This window comes from Xiphophorus maculatus, chromosome 10 (genome assembly GCF_002775205.1).
Source record: "Xiphophorus maculatus strain JP 163 A chromosome 10, X_maculatus-5.0-male, whole genome shotgun sequence".
In the NCBI taxonomy this organism is placed as follows: Eukaryota; Metazoa; Chordata; class Actinopteri; order Cyprinodontiformes; family Poeciliidae; genus Xiphophorus; species Xiphophorus maculatus.
In genome coordinates this window covers 37,884-54,048 of record NC_036452.1, presented here as the reverse complement: position 1 = coordinate 54,048, position 16,165 = coordinate 37,884, and the positions used below count along the sequence as shown (strand labels likewise).

At 39.9% G+C, this 16,165-nt stretch overlaps 1 protein-coding gene across 5 annotated transcripts in view; it reads left to right on the top strand.

Annotated features, from left to right (window-relative positions):
* Nucleotides 1–16,165, top strand: part of LOC102223759 (rho GTPase-activating protein 23-like) — a 109,417-nt gene that overhangs the window by 73,903 nt on the left and 19,349 nt on the right. For all 5 annotated transcript variants that reach the window (XR_002753362.1, XM_023340538.1, XM_023340537.1 and 2 more), the window contains exons 8-12: nucleotides 5,795–5,903; nucleotides 9,285–9,324; nucleotides 9,405–9,542; nucleotides 14,949–15,257; nucleotides 15,337–15,389. Coding sequence is in view for 4 of the 5 variants with exons in the window: in XM_023340538.1 (XP_023196306.1) it covers nucleotides 5,795–5,903; nucleotides 9,285–9,324; nucleotides 9,405–9,542; nucleotides 14,949–15,257; nucleotides 15,337–15,389 (649 nt within the window). In the remaining variant the exon portion in view is untranslated. The remainder of the gene's footprint in view (nucleotides 1–5,794; nucleotides 5,904–9,284; nucleotides 9,325–9,404; nucleotides 9,543–14,948; nucleotides 15,258–15,336; nucleotides 15,390–16,165) is intronic.

Here is a 16,165-nt window from a genome sequence, read left to right as displayed (position 1 = left end):
CTTCGGCACTAGTTGGCGCCGGTTAATAATTCCTGTAATACTGGCACCCAGTGGACAGATTGTACTACAGCAATTTTGCTATTTTTAATCAATCAATCAGATTCATTTATTTCTATAGCACATTTAATCTACAAGAAAGTTAAACGTTCTATATATATTTAAAAGCACAAATATACTAAGTAATAGAACATACAGTGAGTCAACAATCGAAACTTATAGTTTAGGATCTACGCATGCGCAGTTTGATCCAAAAATTATGCCCCGCCTCTTCCGTGACAACTCTCGCACATTCAAAAAGAGTCTCGCTCTCACATATTCAAAAAGAGTCTCGCTCTCACACATTCATAAAGAGTCTCGCTCTCACACATTCATAAAAAGTCTCGCTCTCACACATACATAAAACGAGTCTTAGTACTGTGTGTGTGTTCAACTTTAGTCTTGTGTATGTGAGAGATAAACGTCTGTGTGTGTGCGAGCTGTTAGCAGTGTATGTGAGCGAGAAAGTTAACGTTTGTGTGTATGTGCGCGAGCTGGTAGTAGTGTATGTGAGCGAGCTGGTAGTAGAGTATGTGTGCGAGAAAGTTAACGTTTCTGTGTATGTGCGCGAGCTGGTAGTAGTGTATGTGAGCGAGCTGGTAGTAGTGTATGTGCGCGAGCTGGTAGTAGTGTATGTGTGCAAGAAAGTTAACGTTTCTGTGTATGTGCGCAAGCTGGTAGTGGTGTATGTGAGCGAGCTGGTAGTAGTGTATGTGAGCGAGAAAGTTAACGTTTGTGAATGTGCGAGCTGTTAGTACAGTGTATGTGAGCGAGCTGATAGTAGTGTATGTGAGCGAGAAAGTTAACGTTTGTGTGTGTGACATTTTAGTAGTGTGTGTATACGCAATTTGAGTATTTTTTGAATGTGCGTGAGTAATTTTTGAGTGTGCGTGGCTATTTTTTTGAGTATGCGTGAGTTTTTGGTAGTGTGTGAGAGACAAAATGTAATTTTTTTGAGTATGCGAGAGTTTTTGGTAGTGTGTGAGAGACAAAACGTAATTTTTTTGAGTATGCGAGGCTATTTTTTTGAGTATGCGTGAGTTTTTGGTAGTGTGTGAGGGACAAAACGTAATTTTTTGGAGTGTGCAAGGCTATTTTTTTGGAGTATGCGAGAGTTTTTGGTAGTGTGTGAGAGACAAAACGTAATTTTTTGGAGTGTGCGTGGCTACTTTTTTGGAGTATGCGAGACTTTTTGGTAGTGTGTGAGAGACAAAACGTAATTTTTTGGAGTGTGCGTGGCTACTTTTTTGGAGTATGCGAGACTTTTTGGTAGTGTGTAAGAGACAAAACGTAATTTCATGGAGTGTGTGTGGCTATTTTTTTGGAGTATGCAAGACTTTTTGGTAGTGTGTGAGAGACAAAATGTAAATTTTGTCCTAAACGGCCCCTCATAAAGAACGGCTCTCACTGAGGCTCCAGTCCTGAACTGCTCTTCTCAGTGAAGAGTCAGTCAGTAGAATTTAATCTTTTGTGAATGTCACATTACTATATTGCAGACTTTGGTCACAGCGTTGTCCCATATAAGTGACATATCAGTCAACACCTCCGCACAATAATTCAGCATAGTGAATGACAGCTTTTTTCATACAATTAGTCCCTGCACAGCTGGCTTTGCTAACATTACGTCAACTGAGCTTACCTTTCTTTGAGCTTCTTTTCTAAGTGACTATAAAAGTCAGACGTAGTCCCCACCGTCTGTGAAAGCAAAGATTTCTTATGATTTATTTAGCGGGATTCTGTTACTGATGATTAGACAGACATCTGCCGCTCAGAGAAAACCACTGTGCATGTCTTGTCTTGGAGTACCGCGAGCGAGATAAAGCTGGAGGCGATGGGTGGAGAGTTCGATACTTCTAACAGAAACGCGTAATTAGTAAGTCACGTTATTGCTTAGATTTGAATCGGTATGTTTTGCATCCAGTGAAAACAAAGATATTAAGAAATAAACTGGACAATGTGCTGGCAATTTAGTGACATTTCAGTCTTGACCGGTCTTGGAATAAAATGCCGAGTCCTCGGTGCCCAAGACAGAGACCAAATGTGGCCGAGTCCGAGATGAGACAGAGACCATCAAAAAGTGGTCTCGAGACCAAGTCCAGTCTCGAGTACAACATTACCTAAAAAAATTAAATACGTACGCACAAGTTGCCTGTGTTACAGCTGCAGTGGGTCTCTGCCCTTTTTCCTTGTAGGGTTCTGCAGGCAGGCCTTCTGCAGGTGTTATGTTTTTCCCTGATTGGTGCTCTGCTGCTTTAAAAGCTGCCATGCTGCAACAGACAGGAGGCTTTTCCCCTCTCCCTCCTCAGAACCCCATTTGGTCTGGTTTGTATCTAAAGGTTGAGTTTTGTTAGGTTTGTTTTGCATTTGCTTATTCTGGTTGGTTATGGGTTTTGCATTAATTTATTTTGGTTTCTCATTTCAGGTAATTCCCTTTTCAGGCTTTATTTCTTTAGTATAATTTAATAAATTCAATTTTCATTCAATCAGAAAATCCTTGTGTGGTCTCCTTTAATGTTACCCCACCAAACGAGCCTGGTGGACGTAACACCTGATACACACAGGCAAAACTGCATTTACTCACACATAAGGTTACAAGTGCAAAAGGATTTTGAGACTCAGTTCACTCTTCCAACAGCCTCAGATTTGTTCGCAAGTACAGTAGTTCGTTTAAATGCTGGTGGAAAACTGGAACTAGGTCTTCTAATTTTTGTTCAGAGGCTATTGTTTTCATCCTTTGAATGTTTGTCACTGTGCTTTTGCCGAAGTGGCAAAGACGTTACTTCGTTAGTAAATGGAATACCTCAGCACTTTATAATACTCCAAAATTATTTGTAGACATATTGTGTATTTTTGAGTTGCACAGATCTGATTACATGTTTAAAAAAATGATCACTAAGTGGTGGAATGGTTTGATGGCTGGAAAAGCAGGCTGTCATACAAGAAGCAGCACGGCGCGTCACTGTGCTCTTCCCTCAGAATTAGAAGTTGTAATTGTGTGTGTGCTTTTATTTTGAATTCCTTTTTTTATATATATTTGTGTGTGCATTTGACCACATATCTACAAGTACCCGGAGTTACGCACATTTTTTTTTAATGGTTTACAAATCATGTTTCACAGATGTTACACACAAAGATGTATACACAGATTACAAAATCCAGTATTACACACACACACAGGTATCTTGAGAATATTTTCTCTCCATAAAGTACTGGGTAGTCTACTATGTAAAGTACTAGGTGGTCCACTACACAGGCTACAATACAAAAATCAAATAAAATTTTATTTGTATAGCACATTTCAGCAGCAAGGCATTTCAAAGTGCTTTACATCATATCAAACACAGAAACACAATGCAACATAGAATCAACAATCAAAACACGACATTAAGTCAGGTTCCATCGATAAATTTGTAATTGATTACGTTTCAAATACATCCTAAACAGGTGGGTTTTTAGTTGAGTTTGCATCCATATAAGGTTTACCTGTTACACTCCTACTGTGTTATATGGAACAAAATACCTATTGCTATTTTTATTCCCGCTCACAATCACACAGTTTAAAACGATGTAGACAGCATTTTAATGGACTTCTGGCACAAGGCTCCGTACACCTCTTTCACGGAATTTCAAGCAGGGACTCCGCCGTCCCTCATGGATTTTTGTGCAATTCTATGGTATCTGTTAGTGTCTAGAATTTACAGGGTTTCCGTTACGCGCAATGACCCTCAGTCACTCACCGTTTTTCTTCTGGCATGGGGCTCCATACACCTCTTTCACGGAATTTCGCTCTGGGTCTCCGCTGTCCCTCACGGATTTTTGTGCAATTCTATGGTACTGTTGGTGTCTAGAATTTACAGGGTTTGATACAAGCTTCTTCATAGGCTATATTTCGCAGACAACTCTACCAAATGGAAATGCTTGCAGGCGGCATAGAGACCATAAAAGTCGCTGTAAAAAAAAAATGGCAAAGTCACAATTCTCTGTCTGAATTTTTCGAGTGCCTTTAATACAATCCAGCCCTCGGCACTTCAGGAAAAAAACTTACCAGAATGAGAGTGGACTCCTGCCTGGTCACCTGGATTTCCAGCTACAGACAGACCATAGTAGTCAAGATGAATAACATTACATCTGAAACTGTGGTCTGCAACACTGGAGCCCCTCAGGGGGCGGTGCTGTCACCCATCCTCTTCAACCTGTACATTTCAGACTTGTGTTACATCTCTGAATCGTGTCCAGATGTATGCCGATGACACTGCCATCATGGGGTGCATCAAAGACAAAGTGAGGGACTTTGTTGTCTAGTGCCATAGAAACGGCCTGCAGCTGGACACATCCAAGATGAAGGAAGTGGTTATTGACTTCAGGACCAGTTCGGATAGGAGGGGAGGAGGCGGAGGTTGTGCAGACCTATAGATATCTTGGTCTGTGGCTGGACAACAAGCTGGACTCGACGAGCAACACAAAGCAGCTCTATAAGAAGGTCCAGGATGTACTACCTGAGGAGGCTGAGATCCTTTAACATCTGTGGAAAGCTGCTGGGGTTGTTTTACCAGTGTGTTGTCGCCAGCATTTTGTTATACGCTTTGTTGTGCTGGTGTGACAGGATCTCTAGGGCAGACCATTCCAAGCTGGAGAAACAAATCAGACGTGCCGTCTCAGAGGTTGGCACACTCACTGAACCAACCTCTGAGTTCAGTGGCTGGCTGCCACTCTACCTCTGGCAACAGTGGCAGAGAGAAGAACATTGCAGAAACTCAAGGCTGTTATGGACAATGCTAAAACCCTCTGCACACTGCCATCAGCAGCCAAGAAATCAGGTTCAGTAGGGGACTGCTTCTTCTAAAGTGCAGGACCAACAGACTTTTGTCCCTCGTGCAATTAAACTCTTCAACTCCTTACTGAAGGTTGGAAGGAGGGCTAACAGGAGTGTAACAGAAACAGAGAATCTATAGTATTGGTCTATTAATGTATTTAAAAAAACAAACAAAAAAAAAAGATTTATTTGATGAGTGGGTGCTGTGTGGGAGACAGAAACTGCAATTTCCCTGAGGGAAAATCCTAAAGGGATTAATAAAGTATCTGTCATTGTTTACCTCCTGTTCTCTCCTTTATCAACTCTACGCTGATTCAAGCACTGCAGGGTAATATGAATGCTTTTCCATATCTATTTGGAAAACAGAAAGGAGCAAAACCTTCAACTTTTCAAACCCTTTGTTAACCCTGTAAACAGATGCCTAGGTTAAGGAGTTTACTTAAATATTCTTGGCAGGGTAAAACTCAAGGTTCCAATATATTCATAGGTCGGTTTTAACCGACCTAAGTAAAGTTTATCACAATGACATCACCGTTATAAGCATTGATAATCTCAGGAGTCCTTGAAATGGAACAATAGTTGTCTAATCTAATGTCATCCGGAGGCTTTTTCAGCAGCGTGGTCAGAATAGGGAAATGTTTATTTGTGTATGAATAATGACATTCAAGGTCAGTTTCTTTATGCTACAATAATTATCTGCTGAACAAAGCTGTTAGGAAAAATTAAACTAATCTGAAGTGAATATTTTTATTCCTAAAGTAATCTACTACAAATGAAATGAAAATTGGAACATTTTAATTAAAATGAATTTAACTGAAATAATTTTGAGGGGTTTTTTTCTTGGAAAACATTCAGAGATGACGGTTGATGTGAGCAGGTTCTACATTATTTGTCCTTGTAACTGGTGTTGCATAAATAAACTCAACTGTATTTTTTTATCCGTAGGAAGCTTTAAAAGTCGCCGCTCCTCTTACTTGCTGGCCATCACCACTGAGCGATCCAAGTCCTGCGATGAAGGACTCAACACTTACAGGGATGAGAGCCGAGTCTTCTCGTGAGTTACAAACTTAAAAACCAAAAGTATTTGCTCACCCATCCAAATGATCAGAAGCAGGTGTTCCAATCACTTCCAGGGCCACAGGTGTATAAAATTAAGCACCTAGGCATGCAGACTGTTTCTACAAACATTTGTGAAAGAATGGGTCACTCTCAGGAGCTCAGTGAATTCCAGTGTGGAATTGTGACAGGAAGTGCAACAAATCCAGTGGTGAAATTTCCTCGCTCCTTAATATTCCACAGCCAACTGTCAGCTGTATTATAAGAAAATGTAGGTGTTTGGGAATGACAGCAACTCAGTCAGAAAGTGGTAGGCCACGTAAACTGACGGAGCGGGGACGAGGCACATAGTGCAAAGAGGTCACCAACTGTCTGCAGTCAATCACTACATACTATTAAGGAAAGATATTTTAAAATTAACTTTGGACAAAACGTTTGGCTCTCTCTTCCTTAAATCTTCCGGGTCCTTAGCGGGTGACGCTCTCAGCTAGTGACGCTCTCAGTGAGCGACGTGCAGCAACAAGGAAACAACAACGCTGCGCGTTGACGTCACAGAATCACAGAGTTTAATCTCATACAAAGCAACGCATCAATCAACAAAGCTGCAGAGGAACAGAGATATACATTTTTACCTTATACAGACAAAGACAAACAAGACAAACAAAAAAAACAAAACAAAGACGTGTCTTTGGAGAGAGCCGATGGAAAAAACAAAATAGTGGCCGCTCTCTGAATTTTTAGTCCTGACACGAAGTTTTATACTATAGGCGTGTTTCTTCTGTTTAATATATGCACCCAAGGCGTTCCTCTAGTTGACCAACCGGAAACTCCCTTAGGCACTCAGAGAAACTTAGGAACTCCCCCTAATTTACGGCAAAGATCAAAGGACCATCTGGTCTTTGGTAAAACAAAAGGGCGAACCACTTCGTCCTGACCCCCTGTGGTTCCACGGTCATCCCGGGCACAGAACAACCTGAGATAAAATTTCACAGATACCTGTGAAATCTAAAGTCTCTCTCTCCCAAGCTCAATTTATTGCCCTGCAGGAAAATGCTAATTTTATGGCCTCCTGTGCTGTGGTGCTTGCCCATCTGGCTTAATTTTGAATGCTTAACACAAACCTGTTCAAACTAAAGAAATTCTGTTCAAAATAAGAGTGTTGACTCTACCTTTTACCCATGCCATAAGATTAACTGTATTAAGCACTAAAAATAATCATTTTTCCTCAACAATACCTCCAAACTTCATGTGGCAGATTTGCTCTAGAACAGTGCGCAGAGCTTCATGGAATGGGTTTCCATGTTGGAGCAACTCCATTCAAGCCATACATCACCAAATGCAATGTAAAGCTTTGGCTGCAGTGGTGTAAAGCACACCACCACTGGACTATAGAGCAGTGGAGGTGCATTCCCTGGAGTGATGAATCTGACAATCTGTTTCACGAGTCTGGGTTTGGTGGTTGCCAGGAGAATGGTACTTTTCTGACTGCATTTTACCAAGTGAAAGGTTTGGTGGAGGGAGGATTATGGTGTGGCGTTGTTCTTCAGGAGCTGGGCTTTTCCCTTTGTTCCAACGAAATGAACTCTGAATGCTTCAGCATACCAAGATATTTTGGACATTTCCATGCTCCCAACTTTGTGGAAACAGTTTGGAACTGGCCCCTTCCTCATCCAACATGACTGTACCAGTGCACAAAGCAAGGTCCATAAAGAAATGGATGGCAGAGTCTGGTGTGGATAAATTTGACTGCCTGTCAAGTTGAGTCCAGACCTTAACTCGATAGAACACCTTTGAGATGAACTACAGTGGAGACGGAGAGCCAGGCCTTCTCGTCCAACATCAGTATGTGATCTCACAATTGCGCTTCTGGAAGAATGGTAAAAAATCCCCATAAACACACTCCTAAACCTTGTGGACATCCTTCCCAGAAGAGTTGAAGCTGCTCTAGCTGCAAAGGGTGGACCAACATCATATTGAACCCTATGGATCAGGAATGGGATGTCACTTAAGCTCATATGAGTCAAGGCAGGTGAACGAATATTTTTGGCAGTGTAGTGTATATGTCATAATATTCCCATTATATTACATGAAAAATGTATATAATTTAGATGTTACATAATAAGTTTTAATTAAAGCAGGGAAAGGGAAAGCAAGCAAACTCCAAAAAGAACTACTAATGAAAATTTAACTGATTACTGACCTTCAACACTGGTCTCTTACATTCAATTTAATACTTACCGTATTTTCCGCACTATAAGGCGCACCTAAAAACCTTCAATTTTCTCAAAAGCCGAGAGTGCGCCTTACTATCCGGTGCGCCTTATATTGCGACCAATATTGAGCCACAACAGGTCTCGCAGCCACGGTAACTAGCTGCCGACTTCATAGAAGAAGAAGACCCCGTAGAAGAAGAAGCGCGCGGTGCACGCTGGGTTTTGTGAAAAGACCCCAAAATGGCTCCTATTAAGAGACACGCTTACGACGCAGAGTTTAAGCTCAAGGCGATCAGTCACGCAGTAGAACATGGGAATAGAGCAGCAGCGAGAGAATTTAACATGAACGAGTCAATGGTGCGGAAGTGGATATATATTGTCATTGCACTAACGTTTGATTTACCGTAACAGTATCAGACTGTTTTTTACGTGTTTATTGAATCAAGGAAAAGTTTCCCTCCACTATATTCTCCTCCTTGTTGTTGTTAAAAGATAAACTGTGTCACGAAAATACCACGTCACTTACTTTACCTCGGGGAAAATAATAAAACAGCTGTTTATTCATTTTGGGAATGAACAGAGTTTTCAGAACACTGGTTTGTAATCTATTAATAAAGTTTGACTGGCCTATCTGACTATTTTGTTGACATTACCTTTATCACAGCTCCGTCTAATGGATGCATAATGTAACCCCAGCCTCTACTGTCGCTTCTATTCTATGCGCCTTATAATGTGGTGCACCTTATAGTGTGGAAAATACGGTACTTACAAATATCTCAGCACAAAGTAATGAAGCAAATTGGAATTTTAAATTCATAAGTGGCTCCTAAACTCTGTGAACATCAGGCCATGAATTTACTGGCTTCAAAATTAGAACATGTGTAATCAACTCTTGGATTTAAGTTAGAGAACTAAAACCAGAGGAAGCTTACCTATGCTGTAGGGGTTATCATAACTTCAGCTTTATTCAGGAACCATGAAAAACATTTTAATACCAAAGGGTGATGATAAACCATTTTACTGACACAGACCTGATCTCTGTGGTACTATTTAAGTTCTTACCTTCACCGTGAAACTTAAGGATAAATAGTTTAGGTGAACTTTATTTTATTTTGTACTGACTTATGCTTAATTCAAAGTGTTTTTGTCTTTTATCTGTCAAACAGTAAATTACCAAAGAGAGTGAAGAGCTTTTTCACTGATGGGGTGAGTTATTGTAACCACATGTAATAACCAGGCCGCATGACAACATGAAAAACTCTTAACCTCTTATCTGTAATGTTAAGTCTTTGGACAGTTTGCGAGCCCAGGAGGACCCCTGCTCGAAGCGCCACTCCACATCAGAGCTGGGTATCATCACCTTTAGTGACGTCCGGAAGGAGGGCTGGCTACACTACAAACAGGTCCTCACAGAGAAGGGAAAGGTAAGGGGTCTGTGTATTTTCAGGCAGTTCATTTTTTCATTTGAAATAAAAAATTCAAAAACAAAAATAGATTAGTTTTTTCATTTATTAAACCAAAATCTGAAATCATATAACGCCTCAGCTTGGCTCGTTATCCAATTTCCCATTTAGTGCACAAAATGAAAATGGAAAAAACGGATAACAAGCGCTGAATTTCAATTTTCGTGATTTCATTTTTGACAAGTGGTCTGACCCGGAAGTTCTCTCTGCCTTGCACACTGTGTAGAGACCCGTTTTTGTACACTTGTCCAAAGCAACATGCAATTAATTTGACCATGAAACCTTCACACAGAAAGCCTTATACTCTGACTTTGTTTTGTATATGAAGCTGATGGCTTCTAAATGCAGCTTCCAATTCATAAATGGCTAAAGGGCTAGTACGCCCAATTTTTACCAATCTTTTTTTTTTCTCCATTTTTTTCTCCGAAGAGTTTTTGCGGCGCTAGTGGCTCGTATTTTTTTGATAGTAGGCAGACAGGAAGGAAGGTGAGGAAAGGGGGGAAGACATGTGGCAAAAATCGTCGGGACCGGGAGTCGAACCCGCGACGTCCGCGTCGAGGACTAAGGCCTCCAAACGTGGGGCGTGCTAACCCCCTGCGCCACCACAGCACGCCCCAATTTTTACCAACCTTTAATCTGCTCTGGTTTCAAACAACGCTCAAACAATGACCAAAACATTCTGCCAGTCATTCAAACCCTATAGTGTAAGTTTTTCCTTTCTGAATAGCATTAGCATACCAATTATAATCCGTTATGTCATGAACAAGCATGCAGAAAAGGCTGATTATCCAAAATATACAATCAAGATTTAGCTATTTCCACCAGGTAGGAAATGTTTGAAATAATGTGCCAATTAGATTATTAAAAGTGTAACTAAATAAATGTTTGCCTGCGGAAGAGGATTTGGGCCACATTAAAAAGGTAATCATTCTGACTTTAATCTCAGAATTTGGACTTTAATCTAAAAAAAATAATCTTGCGCATCAGTTGGTGTTAGAAAAATGTCATAGGCCACTTATCCTCTTCTGTGGTTTACCACCTTATCAGTCTCAACTGACTAAACGTAATGAACAACTTTTGAATTGATGCTTTCCATTATTCCTTCGCTCTGAATTTATAAGCAAGAAACATTAAAATAATTATTTCATATTTAATTTGTATCAACCTGTATGTAGCCAGAGCTTTAAACTCAAATCTTATAAAATAAACAGGGACAAAATGTTTTCATAAAAGTGCATTTATTACAGTAACATACAAACAGATATTCAGCTCATGTTCAGGAAATCATGACAAAATATTCCTATAATTTAAGGCCTGGAGCCACCTGGCCCCGTTAGTGGATCTACGCTGCTCCGAAAACTCTGGAGCACATTTCAAAGAAGCCTAATTTTGGATTAACTAAGTGGATCGATGAAGCTATGAGGGCTACTTTCTAGCCTAAAAACATCTTAAAAACAGCTTTTTGTGACAAATTAATAGTGTACTTAACTCTATTTACTGCTCCTGGTGGTGTAGTGCAATGGCAGCCATCTTGCTGGTCCGGAGACGGGACAGGTACGACTGCAGGTTGATGTTGAAAATCCTGCCCTTGCGCTCTGGCTTTTCAAAATAAAAAAAATTTAACTAAACAGTCAGACTAACCATTTTTCTCGGTGGCTTGATGTCCGGTGTTATTTGTTTCTCACAGGAGAATTACTTAAACTGACTTGCAGTTAGTAGTATGGTTAGAAAATACTGCTAGCTTGTCTGTCTGCAGCCTGTGTAACGTCTGTGTGTGATGCAGCCCCCGTGAAGGCCAGACAGAGAATTTCCGGGTCAGACCGCTTGTCAAAAATGAAATCATGAAAATTGAAATTGAGCGCTTGTTATCCATTTTTTTCCATTTTCGTTTTGTGCACTAAATGGGAAATCATATAACGAGCCGAGCTGAGCCGTTATCCGATTTGCAATTTTGATTAAATAAACAAAAAACGAATGTATTTTTGTTTGTTCATTTTTCATTTCAAACGAAAAAACGAACTGCCTGAAAATACACGGACCGGTTCGTTATCCAATTTTCCATTTAGTGCACTAAACGGAAATGGAAAAAATGGATAACGAGTGCTGAATTTCGGTTTTCATGGTTTCATTTTTGATAAGTGGTTTGATTCAGAAGTTCTCTCTGTCTCAAAGTGTGATATGAAGAGGTTAATGTGTTTGTAAGTTATGTATTCTGTTTGATACATGTATCAGAATGTAATATTCTTCTCTGGAGAGTTCGATACTTCTGAAGATATGTTCTTCTAAACTTTGCCCAGTGTTTTCTTCCAATTCCAGTTGCTAATATTCCCTTCCTCATGGATTTTTTAATTTGTAAATTCATATTTTTTTGTGTGTGTGAAATATATTCTTCCTGTTAGAAAAATTATCTAAGTTCATTTACTTGTGAGTTTATTTGAAGGGTTATGTTTTCATAGTATTATTCTGTTTGTTGTTTACTTGACTTCTCTCTTTTGTTATACACTATTAACTATTTTTAGGATGTTTACCTGGAGGCTAAAAACGTTTGCACATTCCTGTGTTGTCAGCTTCCTGTGGGGCTGGTTGGTTGCGGTCAGCCTCGTGCCCTTGTAAGGGCATGTCCACAGAAGGTTCCAGAATATCCTGTAGTAAAGGTCATTTGTCAATTCTTTGTGTGACTGTGTGAAAAAGCCCAACCTCCTTCCTTGTAAACATAATAAAAGGCAGTGGGGACAAAAGAGCCGATGGAGTTGATCACAGACAGTGTTTGACGGCGGTTCTCCGCGTCTGCTTTCTGCTCCCCTCTTCTGCAGAAAAGTAATTTGTGTCTCTGGTTGATTCTTTGCAGGTTAGGACCTAAAATAAACCTATCACTTCCCTTTGATTGGCTTCTTATGTGCAGTGTGAACTTTTTAAAATTTATTTTTATTGTTTTATGCAGGCAGCTCTTCAGAAGGAAAGGCCACAGCTCCAGGTTGAGATGCACCTTAACAGAATCTCCCAGTAATCCACTTTCTCCTCCTGACATCGTCTTCTTCACTGTCTCCTCATCTTTTATATACTTTGGCACATTATTTAAAAAATGTCCTGCTTAGTAGATTTGGGAAATAGGATATATGGAAAGGATTTATAAGCAAGAAACATTAAAGAATTATTTCATTTTTTTTTAACCATATTTTTATGAACCATTTTGTACATTTTTATCATTTACAAAATGTCTACTTTCTAGACACTTACCAAACTTATTTTCTCTTATTATCATCAGATTATAAACTCATATCTTACAAAATAAACAGGAATAAAATGTATTCATAAAAAAATATTTATTAGTATAACAAACAAGCAGATATTCAGCCCATGATCGAGGAATTATGAAAAAATATTCCGATAATTAAGTATATAAAAGATGAGGAGACAATGAAGAAGACGATGTCAGGAAGAGGAAGAGGATCACTGGGAGATTCTGAGAAGCTGCATCTCAACCTGGAGCTGTGGCCTCTCCTGTCTCAAACAATAAAAAATAAATAATTACAAAAAAGTTCACACTGCACGTAAGAAGCCAATCAAAGGGAAGAATATATTTCACAAACACAAATATTTTTCTTAATATAAATTTACAAACAAAAACAATTCGGAGGAAGGGAATATTAGTAGTTGATATTGGAAGAAAACACTGCAGCAAACTTTAGAAAATAATATATTCAGAAGTATCAAAATCTCCAGAGAAAAATATTATATTCTGATACATGTATCAAAAGGCACATATAGAAACACATGAAACACTTCATATCACACTTGGAGCCGCTACGAACAGATAACAGGCAGCGGAAAATGACAGTGTGACATGCCGAGATCAGTTATTGGGGAAGACACACTCCACCCGCCCGCTGACCCTGGAGTCGCCTGGCCCCTTTAGGGGAGCTACGCTGCTCCAAAAACTCCAGAGCACATTTCAAAGAAGCCTAATTTTGGATAAACTAAGTGCATTGATGAAGATAAAAAAGTCTTGAAACAACTTTCTGTGACAAATTAATGGTGTACTTACTTCTATTTACCACTGCTGCTGGTGCAGTGCAATGGAGGCCATCTTGCCCAGGTCCGGAGATGAGACCTTTCTCATACCTTTATCAAAGACAAATGTCAATGGGAGGTACAGCTGCAGGCTAGTGTGGAAAGTAACGCCTCCGTGCTCTGGCCTTTCAAAATAAAAAAACTAAGCTAAAAACTCAGGGTAGCCAATTTTCTCATTTGACCAGATGTCCAGTATTTGTTTTTCCAGTATTACTTAAACTGACTTGCATTTGGCAGAGAATACTACTGTAGCACTATGATGTGGCATAAATACTGTAAGTGCTACCATAAAATAGGAAGTCGTGGGTTAAGAAAGAGCAGAACACTGGGAGGGAATAGCGTAGTTTATTCAACCTTCATTTTATCCGAACAGAACCCGTCTTGGGCCCTCCTAAAAAACACCAACAGTGAAGAAGGAAACAGCTTCTCTTAAAGGTACAGCACAATTCTTTGAAAAGGAAAAATAAATCATCTCACACCACAGTATATAGTGTGTAAGCTGGACAGAGAGATCTTTCGGGTCAGACCAATTTTCAAAAATTTAAATCTTTGAAAATCGTAATTGAGCGCTCGTTATCTGTTATCCAATTTTGGTTTAATAAACAAAAACAAAAAAGCGAGTCTATTTTTGTTTTATTCCTTTTTTCATTTCAAACAAAAAACCGAACTGCCTGAAAATACACGGACTCGGTCGTAATCCGATTTCTCATTTTGGTTTCATAAACGAAAAATGGGTCTATTTTTGTTTTTTAATTTTTCATTTCTCTTGTAAAAACCAACTGCCTGAAAATACATGGACTGGTAAGTTACCTGCTTACATAGCTATATGTAGCTACATAAGCTATGTAGATAGATGTAGCTACATAGCTATATTTAGCTACATCTAGCTACATAGCTACATATAGCTAATGTACATGTGGCTTTATGTACTTTTGGCAAGTCTTAATGCCTGCTGAATGACAGATTTAATATATTTACTGATGTAAACCTATCACCATATTCAAAATTTCACATTTTTGCTTTGTGCTTTTGCGCACTTTTGTCCCAGAAACCTAAGGGACACTTAGCCTTCCAACAAATTGGAAACAAGGAGTTTAACTCAGCCCTATGATGAACTGGTGACCTGTCTAGGGTGACCCCACCTCTCGCCCGTTGACCGCTGGAGATGGGCACCTGCACCCCTTGCAATCCCAGTAGGGATAAGCGCGTTAGAAAATGGATGGATGGAGTTTAACTCAGCTCAGCCCATGTTGTACAACATCTACTTTGATCATTTCTCTGTTGTTCTTACTGTAGAAGCTAGGAGGCAGCATGCGGCCTTGGAAACGTGTCTTCAGTGTGCTTCGCCATCACTCCCTTTTCCTTTACAAAGACAAGCGTGAAGCTGTGCTGCATGGCACCGGGGCAGGCAGCAGCCAGGATGAACATCCACCAGTCAGTATTCGAGGCTGCCTGATTGACATTGCCTACAGTGGAACCAAACGAAAGCACACCCTGAGGCTGACCACGCAGGACTTCTGTGAGTACCTGCTGCAGGCTGAAGACCAGGACGACATGCTGGCATGGATCAAGGTCATCAGAGAGAACAGCAAATCAGAAAATGAGGTTAGAAGGAAATCTAGTTGGTGCACCACAGGTTTCACAAATGTATCCTGAAATCATTTTGGTTGTCCTTCTTTTCTAGGAGATTGGACAAGTTCTAATCAACAAGAAGCTGAATGACTACAGGAAACACAGGTCAGTGTGCTCCATTATATTTAGCCAAAAGTCTTCCTCATCTGTATTACCTAATCAAGTCCCTCCAGGCTGGAAGCTTGTCACAAACTCTAATTTGATCTTCACCTTATACCTGAAGCCTTAACCTATATTGGAGTTATCTTTCTGTCTGCTGGAGATGCACAGGTCAAAGGTCAGAATCCTTTGGAGCACAAAATGTATTCAGCAACTCAGGCTGATAACAGCCTCATCCCTTCACATGGACACTTTGGAGAATCGAAATGCAGGCAAAAACTATGACCATCAAACTTACCAGAGAGGAGGAGCGTGACCTTTTGTGAAAAACCTTTTATTAAAAGTGAAGAGGAGGTGTTGTAGCAGCACACCCCTACACCTTTTTCTCTATCTACTTCTTCTTCTGAGGGTGAGACAAGCTACCATTATTAGTTACACTTATCATAATCATATTTTGAGTTAATACAGGCTTTCTTCTGAAAAGAAAACAGAAATTATCCCTTATTTTATTTATTTGAAACCAAAGTTGCTGTTGTTCATTCTTGCAAGTAAAACAATATTAATGTACTGTGGAGAATTATCATTCTTTATGCTAAGTTTTTGATGTATGAGGTTGAAGAAGAGTCAGTGAGTTGAATTCATGAATTCCATTTATTAATACCAAAATACAGCTGGTCCATTCTGACATGTCCAGGCGCGTTAAACCAGGGAAAGAACTAAAACATGCACGATGCCAGCCCTCGAGGACTGACATTGGGCACCCCTGATCTAAGCTATGCCCT